The 14877-nt window shown below is 45.0% G+C and overlaps 1 protein-coding gene and 1 non-coding gene across 2 annotated transcripts; both read left to right on the plus strand.

The window, feature by feature from the left end:
- Positions 1–18: 18 nt before the first annotated feature.
- CEP19 (centrosomal protein 19) lies at positions 19–6260 on the plus strand. The gene is made up of 3 exons (XM_025377273.1): positions 19–345; positions 3458–3657; positions 4564–6260. Exons 2-3 carry the CDS (start codon positions 3516–3518, stop codon positions 4923–4925), a joined length of 504 nt encoding a protein of 167 aa, XP_025233058.1. The 5' UTR covers positions 19–345; positions 3458–3515; the 3' UTR covers positions 4926–6260.
- LOC112619817 lies at positions 3220–3325 on the plus strand. The gene has a single exon (XR_003118319.1). It is a non-coding gene; the product is annotated as a U6 spliceosomal RNA (small nuclear RNA).
- Positions 6261–14877: the final 8617 nt, after the last annotated feature.

The raw sequence follows: 14877 nt of genomic DNA on the forward strand, positions 1-14877 counted from the left end.
AGCTGCGCACGCGCGAGGACGCGCGCCCGGCCTGTTGCTGTGGAAACGGCTCGGCCAGCGCCCCCCGGAATCCCTGCACGCCGAGGTGGGAGCCGGTGGACGGTGCCCCCGGCCGGCCCCACCTCCGCTTCCCGGTGTTTGAGGGTTCGGGCCTCCGGCCGGGGAGTTCACCCCTCGGGCTCGTCAGTAGGGCTGTGGCTGTGGCCTCTTCCTGCAGCGCCAGACTCCGCCCGGCCTCAAAGTCGACTTAGGTGCTTTCCGTGCGCTGCGGTTGGGTGGAAAAACCCACTCCTGGGTGTTTAGACGTTGGCCTGCAGAAGATGTCATTTCTGTATTTCTCTAAGGGTAAGAAAGCCAGCCTTGCACTAGTGGAGACGTGAGTAGGGAGAGAATCGTCTACCGTTTGGGGACATCCGTACCCTTAGGTGCTGTGGGGCTTCCTAACAAGATTGTAGGCAGTTCCTGATCTCCGGAGAGAGGAGTATTCGTGTCCAGGAAGAATAATTGTATAAACGTGGCCTTCTTCTTCCTGAACAGAGTGGAATCTGTAAGCAGGCCAAGAGAGCACAGGCGGTTTGGAGTGGAATAGAGGGCTCTAGAGCTGGTGTCTCAAAGGGGAAACAATGTATGTCAAAAGACACTATCCAAAACTGAAAATAGCCGGGCAAGGTGGCTCACGCCTATAGTCTCAGCACTTTGGGCGAATCACCTGAGGTCAGGAGTTCGAGACCAGCCTGGCCAACATGGCGAAACCGCGTCGCTACTGAAAATACAACAATTCGCTGGGCGTGGTGGTAGGCACCTGTAATTCCAGCTACTTGGGAGGCTGAGGCACGAGAATCGCTTGAACCCGGGAGGTGGAGGTTGCAGTGAGCCAAGATCACACCACTGCACTGCAGCCTGGGCGACAGAGCGAGACTTGTTTCAAAAAAATAAAAACTGAAAATGGTAGTATAAGCATGTTTCTTAAGAAATGGAGAGAGAAATTTTGGAAGGCATGCTTTTTAAAATTCAATCTGGCTCCGTATGAAGAGGAGTAGGGCCAAGGACTATAGTTTGTTGTTATAAGCCTTACAGAATTATTTTATATTCCAAATACAAACATTACTTTAGCAAAAATTAAAGTTAAATTTTAAAAAGAGTCTAGTAAAAAAAACTACATTATTTGAGCACCAACTGCATACATCTTTGAGGAGTACAGCCATTGCGTCTGTGTGTGTAGTTTATATTGTGCCCAGTAGGTTCTAGTTTACTAACATCAAATTTTAGTCAGGTGAATTGGGAGTAGTATTCGTTGAAAAAAAAAAAAAAAAGAAAAGAGAAGGAAAAGAAGGAGAAAATGGTGTGGGATCATTGCATCAGATTAGAGGTAGAGCACAGTAATTTTTTAAAGGTTTTTTTTTTTTTTAGAATAGGCTTATCACGCTTTGGAGAGGCTGTTGTGCAGTGGCACCATCTCAACTCACTGCAGCCTCAAACTCCTGGGTTCAAGCGATTCTCCCACCTTGGCCTTTGGAGTATCTGGGACTACAGGTGCATGCTGCCATGCCTGGCCAATTTTTAAATTTTTTGTAGAGACATGGTCATGGTCTCACTGTGTTGCCCAGGCTGGTCTCAAACTCCAGGCCTCAAGGGATCTTCCCTCCTTGGCCTCCCAAAGTGTTGGGATTACAGGCCTGAGCCACCATGCCTGCTTCCATCTTTTTGAGATGGAATCTTGCTCTGTCACTGAGGCTGGAATGCAGTGGTACCGTCTCGGCTCACTGTGACCTCCACCTCCCAGGTTCAAGTGAGTCTCCTGCCTCGGCCTCTCAAGTAGCTGGGATTACAGGCACCTGCCACTATGCCCAGCTAATTTTTGGATTTTTAGTAGGGACGTGGTTTCACCATGTTGGCCAGGCTGGTCTCGAACTCCTGACCTCAAGTGATCTGCCCACCTCAGCCTCCCAAAGTGCTGACTGGGGTGAGCCACTGTGCCTGGGCTTATACGTGATTAATTTTCTAAGAGTAAAAATTCTCATGTCCAACAATAAGTGTGAATAATATGATTTTAGTACATCCATAAAATACAATACTTAGCAGTCGTATAAAATGTTACATTGTAGTAAAACATTTAATGACAAAATAATAACATATGTTGTTAAATTTGAACTTCAGGAAATAGCTTGTACGACCATGTGTGAAACATACTTAAACTATATGCCTAGAAAAAAGACTGGACACAATTAAGGGTGATTATTTTCTATATGTTTCCCCTCTCCTTTGCCCCCAGTATTCTACAATGAAGGTGTATAATCACTGCTAAGTATTTTATTAAAAGTATGTTCCTAATAGTGATTCTTCAGCAGAACTGAGTTCACGAAGATATCATACCCTATGCCACTTTACCTCAATGTTTCTTAACATTTACAAATCTTTCTGAGAATGTCATAGTCACATCTAAAGCACTGCTTAGGAGATTAAGTGTATTATTTGGGCATTGAGGGTGGGGAAAGGAAGAGAGAATAGTAAGTATTCATCTACTAATAGCTGTGCTTCTTGTAGCTAGAAGAATATCATATAGTGAGACACGTAGGCCAAAATAAAAGCCGTGCAGACGTTACTGACTTGTATATGAAGAAGCTGATTCTGCATCAGGTCTGCTTTTTGATCAGGCTTCTAGACTGTAAATGCTTACGAAAATGTACAGGTAGCATCATTTTAATTCATAGCATTAAACAATGTATGGAATGCCTACTACTTTACAGGTATTATGCTGAGATATTGTGGTGAAAAATGAATATGCCCCCACCCTCATATACCATATTGACTAGAAGGGAAGATAGATGATTAAATAAATAATAACGAAAAACTCTAGTAAAATAATTGGGAAAGTACAAAGGAGACAGCTCTGGACTGGTGAACCTCTCAGGACAAAATGATTAAGGTTAAAAAACTCATAGTACCTTGATACCGAGGATGCTTGATATGCCCTTTTTTAATTGATAAATAGTAAAGACCCTATAGGTCAGCTATTGGACTGACTTAGGGGTTCATATTCAATCTTCGGTAAGAGTGCAGTACACTAAGAGGTTCACACTGGATTGCATCCCCAGATTCACATATGAACAAGTCTATATCCTTGAGAACACCAGAGAGCCTTAGGGATCCAACAGATTGAAACTAACCCAGGACCAAACTGAACCTTCAGGGCAGCTCTCAAAATAGGAAGCTCTCTTTGTGGTCGCTTCAGCACACATACACCACAATTGGGATGATACAGAGAAGATTAGCATGGCCCCTGCGCAAGGATGACACACAAATTCATGAAGATTCCACATTTTAATTTTAAAAAAATATTGAGCTTCACAGGCTGAGCATCTGTGGCCAGAGCTGGACTAGAATCGGATCTTCTGGGGCAAAGGGGTGAGGGGAATGAATGACATTTATCCAACACCTAGTTGTTTTTTCCCTGTAGCAGGAAGTCATTATGCAACTTACACATTTTCATCAGATTTCCTCTGACTTACCCTGACATGTACGTGGGAATGATGTGCACTGCCAAGAAATGTGGGATTAGGTTTCAGCCTCCAGCTATTGTCTTAATCTATGAGAGTGAAATCAAGGGGAAAATTCGCCAGCGCATTATGCCAGTTCGAAACTTTTCAAAGTTTTCAGGTAACTTTTGTCTTATCTTGCCTCCTGTCTCAAATATTCTCTAAATACAGGTTCACATCATGACTCTGTCAGGGATTGGATGTGTGACACTGGATGAATTACTTAGTGTCAATGAGCTTCAGTTTCCTAATCTATAAAAGGGAATTTTTTTTCCAGTTTGATAATTAATAATCTTTTTGGGATTGCTACCTAGGTTAAATGATATAGCATTATGCAATAATATTAATTCCCTTCTCTCCTTCCAAATGTTTTTTATTTGTAGTCTTAATATTTTATTAATACCACTACTGCTATCTAAAAGTTATAATATCACTTTTCTTCTCAGACATATTCTCCAGTTGAAAGTGTTTAGTATCTCTACAAAGTGATTTTTAAGTTAAAGAAGTCGAAACTATATCTCGCCTTCTCCCACCACACTGAAAGCTCAATATAAAAGAATAGTTCGGCCGGGCGCAGTGGCTCACGCCTGTAATCCCAGTACTTTGGAAGGCCTAGATGGGCAGATCACGAGGTCAGGAGATCGAGACCATCCTGGCTAACACAGTGAAACCCCGTCTCTACTGAAAATACAAAAAATTAGCCAGGCGTGGTGGCGGGCGCCTGTAGTCCCAGCTACACGGGAGGCTGAGGCAGGAGAATGGCGTGAACCCGGGAGGCGGAGCTTGCAGTGAGTGGAGATCACGCCACTGCACTCCAGCCTGGGCGACAGAGCGAGACTCCGTCTCAAAAAAAAAAAAAAAAAAAAGAATAGTTCTACAAAATAATTCATTTCAATCAAGCCATTTAGCTACTTGACTATATGGAGATAATGCTTTCAGGGTTCAGAGTTTTTGTTCTATTTTGGCTGTTGCAGTAGTTTGTGGCGTATATGATGTATGTGGTATATAGTTTTCTTCTCTCTCCCAGATTGCACCAGAGCTGCTGAACAATTAAAGAATAATCCTCGACACAAGAGTTACCTAGAACAAGTATCCCTGAGGCAGCTAGAGAAGCTATTCAGTTTTTTACGAGGTTACTTGTCAGGGCAGAGTTTGGCAGAAACAATGGAACAAATTCAAAGGGAAACAACCATTGATCCTGAGGAAGACCTGAACAAACTAGATGACAAGGAGCTTGCCAAAAGGAAGAGCATCATGGATGAACTTTTTGAGAAAAATCAGAAGAAGAAGGATGATCCAAATTTTGTTTATGACATTGAGGTTGAATTCCCACAGGACGATCAACTGCAGTCCTGTGGCTGGGACACAGAGTCAACCGATGAGTTCTGACACCAACCACTCAAAACATGCATCGGGCCAGCAGAACATCCGTGTCAGAGTCAGCCGATGAGTTATGATACCAAACCCTCAAAACATGCATCGGGCCAGCAGAATATCCATGTTCATTACCAGACTGGTTCTGGAAAAAGCTTTAAAGAATACTAAATACATATGTGGGGTTATAGGGGATTGACCATGTTACTTTTCAAAACCAGGACATTTAAAGCATCTACTAGGTAGGTGCAGGAGGAATGTGTGAAAAATAGAATAAAGGAATCTGCCTTTAAGGAGTTTACAATCATGCCGGGTGTGGTGGCTCACACCTGTAATCCCAGCACTTTGGGAGGCTGAGGCGGGTGGATCACCTAAGGTCAGGAGTTCAAGACCAGCCTGGCCGACATGGTGAAACCTCGTCTCTACTAAAAATACAAAAATTAGCCAGGCGTGGTGGCGGGTGCCTGTAATCCCAGCTACTCGGGAGGCTGAGGCAGGAGAATCGCTTGAACCCAGGAGGCGGAGGTTGCAGTGAGCTGAGATCGCGCCATTCTACTCCAGCCTGGGCGACGAGCAAAACTCTGTCTCAAAAAAAAAAAAAAAGGAGCTTACAATCTACCTGAAGATGTCAAAACTTGTGAAAAACTAATTAGCAGTATTAAGCAACAAAAACATTAGAGCCAAATGCATGATAAAGGCTAAAGAAGGCCAGAGCGTATATTACTGTAGAGTAGAATAGTAAGGGAAGGCTTTGTCCTTTAGTAAAGAGATAGGAGTTGGCCTGGCCCTTGACATAGTAGTGTTTAGGTATATGCTTGTGTGGATTCCTAATAAGAGCAACTGAAAAGAAGGAGAGGGGAAGTAGTAAAGGGACAAGAAACAATTTTTTTTGAGGAATGATAAGCAAATTATAGTTTGACAAGATTGGGGGGCATATATGGTTACCAGGGCATTACCTCGTATGTGTTATATCTTTATATGTATTTATCTCTGGAAAAGCGTGCCCTGCAAAATTCCCTACAGCTGCAAGCAGATGTCACTTGATGGACAGAGGGGAATTCTGCCCCTCCGGTATCAGGAAATTATATATTAAGGACATTGTGAAATGCTGAACCTCTTCCCTTAAATAAAAGGTTTGTTTGTAAAATGGGAAATCCACCCATAATAAATGAACAATAGGCACTGCCAGTTTAGGTCTGTTCATGACTGGATCTGCAAGAGGGCATCTTCGTTTAACAACGTCTGTGATTTGATACGTTTATCCTTATTACAGTATTGTATAATTGGTAGAAATTCTGTTTTCTACAAGGAAATTGATGTTTATTAAATAAAACTGAAAATAATTACTCACTGTTTCTACCTGTTCACTTCCACTCTCCTTACCAGTAAGCGCTTCATTAAAAGGGAGCTCATTCTTGTGATATCACCAGAGTTTTGAAATAGTCAGATCTCATACATATAGTAGCCAAAGGGAGCCAAATAATTTTCTGAATTAGAGATTTTTCCATATCTACATAGTATTCCTTTATTCTGTTGTATAGATATAGGTAGTTTATTTATTTATTTTTTTTTTTTTTGAGGCGGAGTCTCGCTCTGTCGCCCAGGCTGGAGTGCAGTGGCGCGATCTCGGCTCACTGCAAGCTCCGCCTCCCGGGCTTAGGCCATTCTCCTGCCTCAGCCTCCCGAGTAGCTGGGACCACAGGCGCCCGCCACCTCGCCCGGCTAGTTTTTTATATTTTTCAGTAGAGACGGGGTTTCACCGTGTTCACCAGGATGGTCTCGATCTCCTGACCTCGTGATCCACCCGTCTCGGCCTCCCAAAGTGCTGGGATTACAGGCTTGAGCCACCGCGCCCGGCCGGTAGTTTATTTTTTATTTGAGACAGGGTCTCACTCTCACCCAGGCTGGAGTGCAGTGGCATGATCACGGCTCACCACAGCTTCAACCTCCTGGGCTCAAGTGAGTCTCCCCCCTCAGCCTCCCAAGTAGCTGAGAATACAGGTGCCTGTCACCACACCTGGCTAATTTCTGTATTTTTTGTAGAGACAGAGTTTCACCATGTTGCCCAGGCTGGTCTCGAGCTCCTGGGCTCAAGTGATCCGCCTCAGCCTACCAAAGTGCTAGGATTACAGACGAGCCACTGCGCCTGGCTATAGGTAACTTATTTTAAAATTTGTCCTTGGGTTGCTGGGTGCGGTGGCTCACACCTATAATCCCAGGACTTTGGGAGGCCAAGGCGGGCGGATCACCTGAGGTCAGGAGTTCGAGACCAGCCTGACCAACATGGAGAAACCCCATCTCTACTAAAAATGCAAAATTAGCCAGGTGTGGTGGTGCATGCCTGTAATCCCAGCTACTCGGGAGGCTGAGGCAGGAGAATCACTTGAACCCGGGAGGTGGAGGTTGCAGTGAGCCAAGGTCACACCATTTCACTCCATCCTGAGCAACAAGAGTGAAATCCCATCCCCCCCCCAAAAAAAATTGTCGTTGTTTTCTCCTTTCATGACTACAAACAGTGCTACAGGAAATAACCTTGTACATTCTCTGTTTTGCACATATGCAAGGATAGCTATTAGATAAATGCCTAAAGGGGAATTACTAAGTATGTGCATTCTAAGTTTTAATAGATACTAAGTTGTCTTCAATGGATGTTCATCCATTCATTCATTAAGTATTTGTAGATAATGAGCACCTACTACATTCTAAGCCTGTACTGTTCTGGAGTTTGGGTTACAGCAGTATATACAACAAAGTCCTGGGTTTACAGTTGGGGAGCAGAGACATAAATGCATAGAATAGTGTCATCAGATGATAAGTGCTCAAAAGAAAACAGGGTGAAAAGGAGAATGATAGAGGGGATGGGAGCCACTGTTTTAGATCATGTGATGAGCAAAGGCCTGAAGGAGGTAAGGGAAAATTGGTATGCATTTCAGGATTAGCAGGGAAAGGTAAGTGCGCTAGCCCTGGGGCTGGAGTGTGCCTTGCATGTTTGAGGAGGAGCAGGAGGCCAATGTGGCTAATACAAATTGTGCAAGAGAAGAAACGGTAGGAGATGAGGTTGGAGTGCGTTTTACCAATGCGTAGTACTTACCATGAAGGTTGTACCAACTTAAACTATCAGCAATACATTTGAGTACCCCCATTTCCCCCATATACTCATCAATGGAGAATGTTACAAACTTTTCAAGTTTTGCCAATTTTGTAATATAAAAGTGGTATCTCATAGTTTTGATTTGCATTTATCTTATTTTGAGGGGGTCTGAGTATCATACATTTAAGAGCCTTTTTTTTTTTTTTTAAAGACTGAGTCTCTGTCGCCAGGCCGGAGTGCAGTGGCACAATCTCAGCTCCCTGCAACCTCCACGCCCTGGATTCAAGCAATTCTCCCACCCCAGCTGCCTGAGTAGCTGGGACTACAGGCATACACCACCATGCCAGGCTAATTTTTGTATTTTTAGTAGAGACGGGGCTTCATCATGTTGGTTGGCCAGGATGGTCTCGATCTCTTGACCTCATGATCTGCCCACCTTGGACTCCCAAATTGCTGGGATTACAGGCGTGAGCCACCACACACAGCCAAGAGCCATTTTTTATTAAATAACTTAAGTACTTTGTTCATTTTTTTGGTGGGTTGCTGGTCTTTTCCTTACAGGTTTATTAAAGTTGTTTATTAAGGAAATTAGTTCTTAGTCTATGATATAAGTTGCAAATATTTCCACCTTGTCATTTTAAAAAGTTTGATATTTTTTCCAGGTAGAATGTTTTTTTTTTTTTTTTTTTTTTTTTTTGTTTTTTTTTTTTTGAGACGGAGTCTCGCTGTGTCGCCCAGGCTGGAGTGCAGTGGCCGGATCTCAGCTCACTGCAAGCTCCGCCTCCCGGGTTCACGCCATTCTCCCGCCTCAGCCTCAGAGTAGCTGGGACTACAGGCGCCCGCCACCACGCCCGGCTAGTTTTTTGTATTTTTAGTAGAGACGGGGTTTCACCATGTTAGCCAGGATGGTCTCGATCTCCTGACCTCGTGATCCACCCGCCTCGGCCTCCCAAAGTGCTGGGATTACAGGCTTGAGCCACCGCGCCCGGCCTAGAATGTTTTAATGTAGTAAAATGTATGAATATTTTTCTCTACACATCTGCACCTCTTGTCATATGTAGAAAAACATTCCCCACAAGATTTTTTTTTTTTTTTTTTTTTTTTTTTGAGATGGAGACTCACTCTGTTGCCCAGGCTGGAGTGTAGTGACACGATCTTGGCTCACTGCAAGCTCTGCCTCCCAGGTTCAAGCGATTCTCCTGCCTCAGCCTCTCCAGTAGCTGGGACTACAGGCGCCGCCACCACGCCTGTATTTTTGGAAGAGACGGTTTCGCCATGTTGGCCAGGCTGGTCTCAAACTCCTGACCTCAGGTGATTCACCCGCCTCGGCCTGGGCCCCCCAAAGGGCAGCCACCGCTCCCTGTCAAGATTATTGATTTGAAATATCATCTTTCTCATATACTAAATTCCCACATGCATCAAATAGTTACCTTTTAATGATGTTATCATCATCTGCACCACACTTCCCAATTCGTGTTTTGTTTTTTCTTTTTGAGACGAGTCTGGCTCAGTCACCCAGGCTGGAGCGCGGTGGCGCGATCTGGGCTCACTGCAAGCTCCGCCTCCCGGGTTCCCGCCATTCTCCTGCCTCAGCCTCCCGAGTAGCTGGGACTACAGGCGCCCACCACCACGCCCGGCTAATTTTTGTATTTTTAGTAGAGACGGGGTTTCACCGTGTTAGCCAGGATGGTCTCGATCGCCTGACCTCGTGATCCGCCTGCCTCAGCCTCCCAAAGTGCAGGGATTACAGGCGTGAGCCACCGCGCCCGGCCATGAAATTTTTTTTTTTTTTTTTTTTTTTTTTAAGGCAGCTCTATAGAGACAGAAAGAAGATGACGGCTGCCTGGGGCTGAGGCTGGGAATTGATTATGGCTGCCTGGGGCTGAGGCTGGGACCTGATTATGGCTGCCTGGGGCTGAGGATGGGAACTGACTGCAGGTGGGGATGGGAGATGATATTTTGGGAGTTGATGCAAACACTTTAAAACTGGATTGTGTCTTGTTTTCACAGTTCTATAAATTAACTGTAATTGATTTGTGCACTTAAAAACAGGTAAATGTTATGGCATATATTGAGCTATATAAATTATGTCTCGATAAAGCTGTTAAAAAATAGGAAACAAATGTCTGCAGACCGTTGTTTTAAGACTGAGCAAGGGGAACCAAAGATACATGTAAAACTTCCTTGCGCCCACACAAAGGTGGAGGTTGAAAAAGGCTGGAGAAGGGACAGAATAAATGCATTTATTCAGTAAACACTTTTGAGTATTTACTCTGTGGAAACTCCCCAGGATGTCTGGAAACAGACAGCTTTCAAGGAGAAGGAAGAACAAGACAAAAGACTGATGTAGTTATGGTCAGGCCAGTTTATGATGCGAAGAGCTGGTTGAGGTTAAACGTTTTCTGTTTTCCCCTAAATGGTGCAACCAGAGCCATGGGATTAGAGCGAGACGGGAAGAAGCATAGGAGAGAGGGAGTAGTTAGGATGAAAAGAGCAGGTGAGCAGAGGACCTTTTTTCAGATGGAAGGCTAAGATTGGATATGTTCAACATAGATGGAGAAAGTATATTCTGGGGGTGTCAAACAAAAATGGATAATCCAGGAGTTACAATTTTTTTTTGAGATGGAATCTAACTTTGTCACCCAGGCTGGAGTACAGTGGTGAGATCTTGGCTCATTGCAACCTCCACCTCCCAGGTTCAGTGATTCTCCGGCCTCAGCCTCCCGAGTAGCTGGAATTGATTACAGGCACCCGCCACCACGCCTGGCTAATTTTTGTATTTTTAGTAGAGATGTGGTTTCACCATGTTGGTCAGGCTGGTATCGAACTCCTAACCTCAAGTGATTCACCTGCCTGGGCCTCCCAAAGTGCTGGGATTCCAGGCATGAACCACCGCGCCCAGTTAATTTTGTATTTTTAATAGAGACGTGGTTTCACCATACTAGTCAGGCTGATCTCAAACTCCTGACCTTGTGATCCGCCCGCCTCGGCCTCCCAAAGGGCTGGGATTCCAGGCATGAGCCACCGCAACTGGCCAGGAGTTACAAATTAAAGAGAATCTCCCCCATCCTCACCATCTCCCCTGAAAAAACAACTGACAAACTAACAAAAGAACTTCCCATGGTCACATTTACAAGAGACCGTTAATGGTTAAATTAGCGACCTTCAAGCTCAAAAGTATTTATGAAGTCTTCCTCTCAATGGTCCACCATTTCACACTATAGCAGATACTGCTGATTACCTACTCAACATCCTTAATCTCCTTTATTGCCTGCAGAAATCCAATTTTGTTGTTCAAGTATAAGCCTCTCACACAAGTCTCAGATCCAGAGGCAAATCCTGACTGATCTAAATAAATCTCTGGGTGTAGTATGCTCATGCCTGTAATCCCAGCACTTTGAGAAACCGAGGGAAGAGGATTGCTTGAGGACCTGGAGTTCAAGACCAGCCTGGGCAACATAGTGAGGGTGCCCCCCATCCATCTCTACAGAAATTTTTAAAAATTAGCCAGGCATGGTAGTGCACACCTGTAGTTCCAACTACTTGGGAGGCTGGGGAAGGAGGAATTGCTTGAGCCAGGAGTTCAAGGCCGCAGTGAGCTATGATGATGCAACTGTACTCCAGCCTGGGTGACAGAATGACCCTGTCTCTAAAAGAAAGAATAGGCCGGGTGCCGTGGCTCACGCCTATAATCCTAGCACTTTGGGAGGCTGAGGTGGGCAGATCACCTGAGGTTGGGAGTTCGAGACCAGCCTGGCCAACATGGAGAAACCCCGTCTCTACTAAAAATACAAAATTAGCCGGGCGTGGTGGCGGGTGCCTGTAATCCCAGATACTCGGGAGGCTGAGGCAGGAGAATCGCTTGAACCCAGGAGACAGATGTTGCAGTGAGCCGAGATCGTGCCATTGCACTCCAGCCTGGGCAACAAGAGTGAAACTCTGTCTCAAAAAAAAAAGAAATAAAGAATAAAATTTAAAAATGAATCATAAATACCAGTGATCCCATTCCATTGTCTATGATTTGTTCAGAGATGGACCCATTACCTGGTTCTGACCAATGAGATGTGAAAGCGTCTACAAGGACTTGTGAGAAAGATGTTCTAGATTTCTTCTCTGCCTTCTGGCTGAGATCAATGGTAGAAAGGTGTTCTGTATTTGTGGGAGAAAAGAAAAGGCCCCTCTTCTTCTCTAGACGTGATTGTGTCTGAATGTGGTATCGGGAAATACTGTGGTCGTTTTGTTGCCAGCTGAGGATGACAGTCATTATTAATGAGGGCAGAACAAAGAGAATCACAGAAAGAAGGATACAGAGCCCTGATGCACTGCACATGGAGGCTGTCCTACCTTGTAATATGAAATAACAAATTTCCCATCTGATTGATTGATTGACTGATTGAGACGGAGTCTTGCTCTGTTGCCCAGGCTGGAGTGCAGTAGTACAATCTCAGCTCACTGCAACCTCCGCCTCCCAGGCTCAAGCAATTCTCCTGCCTCAGCCTCCCAAGTAGCTAGGATTATAGGCACCCACCGCCACACCCAGAAATTTTGTATTTTTAGTAGAGACGGGATTTCACTATGTTGGCCTGGTTGGTCTGGAACTCCTGACCTTGTGATCTGCTCACCCCGAGGAGCCATTGCAACCAGTCAAATTTCACATTTTAAAAACCAATTTAGGCCAGACACAGTGGCTCACACCTGTAATCCCAGCACTGTGGGAGGCCAAGGCAGGCGGATCACCTTAGGTCAAGAGTTCGAGACCAGCTTGGCCAATATGGTGAAACCCCATCTCTACTAAAAATACACAAATTGGCTGGACATATTGGAGCATGCCTGTAGTCCCACCTACTCAGGAGACTGAGGCAGGAGAATCGCTTGAACCTGGGAGGTGGAGTTGCAGTGATCCCAGATCGTGCCATTGCACTCCAGCGTGGAGACAGAGCAAGAACGTCCCAATAAATAAATAAATAAACAAATAAATAAAATAAAAAACAATTTAAATTGGTATTTTTCTGTTTCTTGCAGCAAAAAATTCCGTTAACAAGAGAATAAGCCTTTTCCATTAGCCTCTTCCATCTCTGGACACAATATGAACCAACTGTGTCTCAAGAATAGGCCCGGAGACCTCTGGGAAGAGATTGATACAGTGGACAGAGCAGGCATAAGGGATTGAGGAAGGCCAGGAAACTGGCAAGGGCAGCGCAAAGCAGTGGACCTTGGAATCTAAAGCTGAATAGAGTCCTGTGGAGCCAGGAGGCAGTGAGTAAAATGATAGGGACTGACTCATTGCACCAGGACAGATTTAGCAAGTTGTGTCAGGTTTGCTTGGGAGAAAACAGATAAAGCAATTGGGTCAGAGAAGGGGAATGCTGAGTTAAGAGATCTCGGAAGTTTATAAGCCCTGGTGCTAATGAGATCCGGCCTCTGCACGTTCCAAACCAAGAAAGATAAAGACGGAAGTAAAGGAAATCAAGAAAGTTATAGAGTCTTGTGAAATCAAGGAGTCTAAAGGAGCAACAGCTTAGATGTTGAAAGATCCTGGAAACATTGATGAGCGGCAAAAGGGAGAATAAAATCAGCCAGATCCTAATGTCACTTGGGTGGGTACAAAATGCTTACTACGGTTTTGGCAACTGCACCAACAATTTGAAGAAGAAAATGTAAAAAGATGGAATTATAGTAGATGTTTAGGAAAAAGGAAAGAAAAAATACAGAGGAGAGAAGTGATAAAAGATTAGGAAGGTTAGCCTCCCAAAAGATTAGGAAGGTTAGCCTCCCAAAGAGCTGGGACTACAGGCACACACCACCATGCCCAGCTAATTTTTGTATTTTTAGTAGAAATGGAGTTTCACCAAGTTGGCCAGGCTGGTCTCAAACTCCTGAGCTCAGGTAATCCACCTGCTTTGGTCTCCCAAAGTGCTGAGATTACAGGCATGAGATACCACACCCAACCCCCCTTTTGGGGTATGCTATTGATGCAACGGACTAGCATATTTTACATTTTCCACATTTCTACCTATGAGAGGAGCTGACAGGTAGAATGGAAGCAGGAAAGAGCAGCAAATTGGAGGCAAAAAAAAAGAAGAGGTCAAGTTGAGAAGCCAGACGGGGTTACCTGCCTCTGGATCCCAGCTGGCACAAGTAAGCAAGCTGTGTCACTATCTTCCTGACACTGCGTCTGGACAGGCCTACACTAGCACTGCCAAGTTAATCAGTGGGGTTCTAGAATTTCTATGTAAGAGAGCCTAGGGCCAGGTGCGGTGGCTCACGCCTGTAATCCCAGCACTTTGGGAGGCTGAGGCGAGCGGATCATCTGAAGTCAGGAGTTCGAGACCAGCCTGACCAACATGGTGAAACCCCATCTCTACTAAAACTACAAAATTAACCGGGCATTGTGGTGCGCCCCTGTAATCCCAGCTACTCAGGAGGCTGAGGCAGGAGAAGCACTTGAATTTGGGAGGCGGAGGTTGCAGCAAGCCAAGACTGCGCCACTGCACTTCAACCTGGGCGACAGAGTGAAACTCCGTCTCAAAAAAAAAAAAAAAAAAAAAGAGGCCAGGGGCAGCAATCTAGTTTGAAGGTTGGGGTGTGTGGGTAGTAGCTAAGAGAATTGCAATGTAGTTGGAAGGGTGGGGTGTGTGGGTGGTAGTTGAGAGAATTGCAACCTAGTTGGAAGGNGTTGGAAGGGTGGGGTGTGTGGGTGGTAGTTGAGAGAATTGCAACCTAGTTGGAAGGTTGGGGTGTGTGGGTGATAGCTGAGAGAATTGCAACATAGTTGGAAAGGTTGGGGTGTGTGAGTGGTAGCTGAGAGAACTGCAATGTAGTTGGAAAGGTTGGGGTGTGTGAGTGGTAGCTGAGAGAACTGCAATGTAGTTGGAA

This window comes from Theropithecus gelada, chromosome 2, assembly GCF_003255815.1.
Source record: "Theropithecus gelada isolate Dixy chromosome 2, Tgel_1.0, whole genome shotgun sequence".
NCBI classification, from domain to species: Eukaryota; Metazoa; Chordata; class Mammalia; order Primates; family Cercopithecidae; genus Theropithecus; species Theropithecus gelada.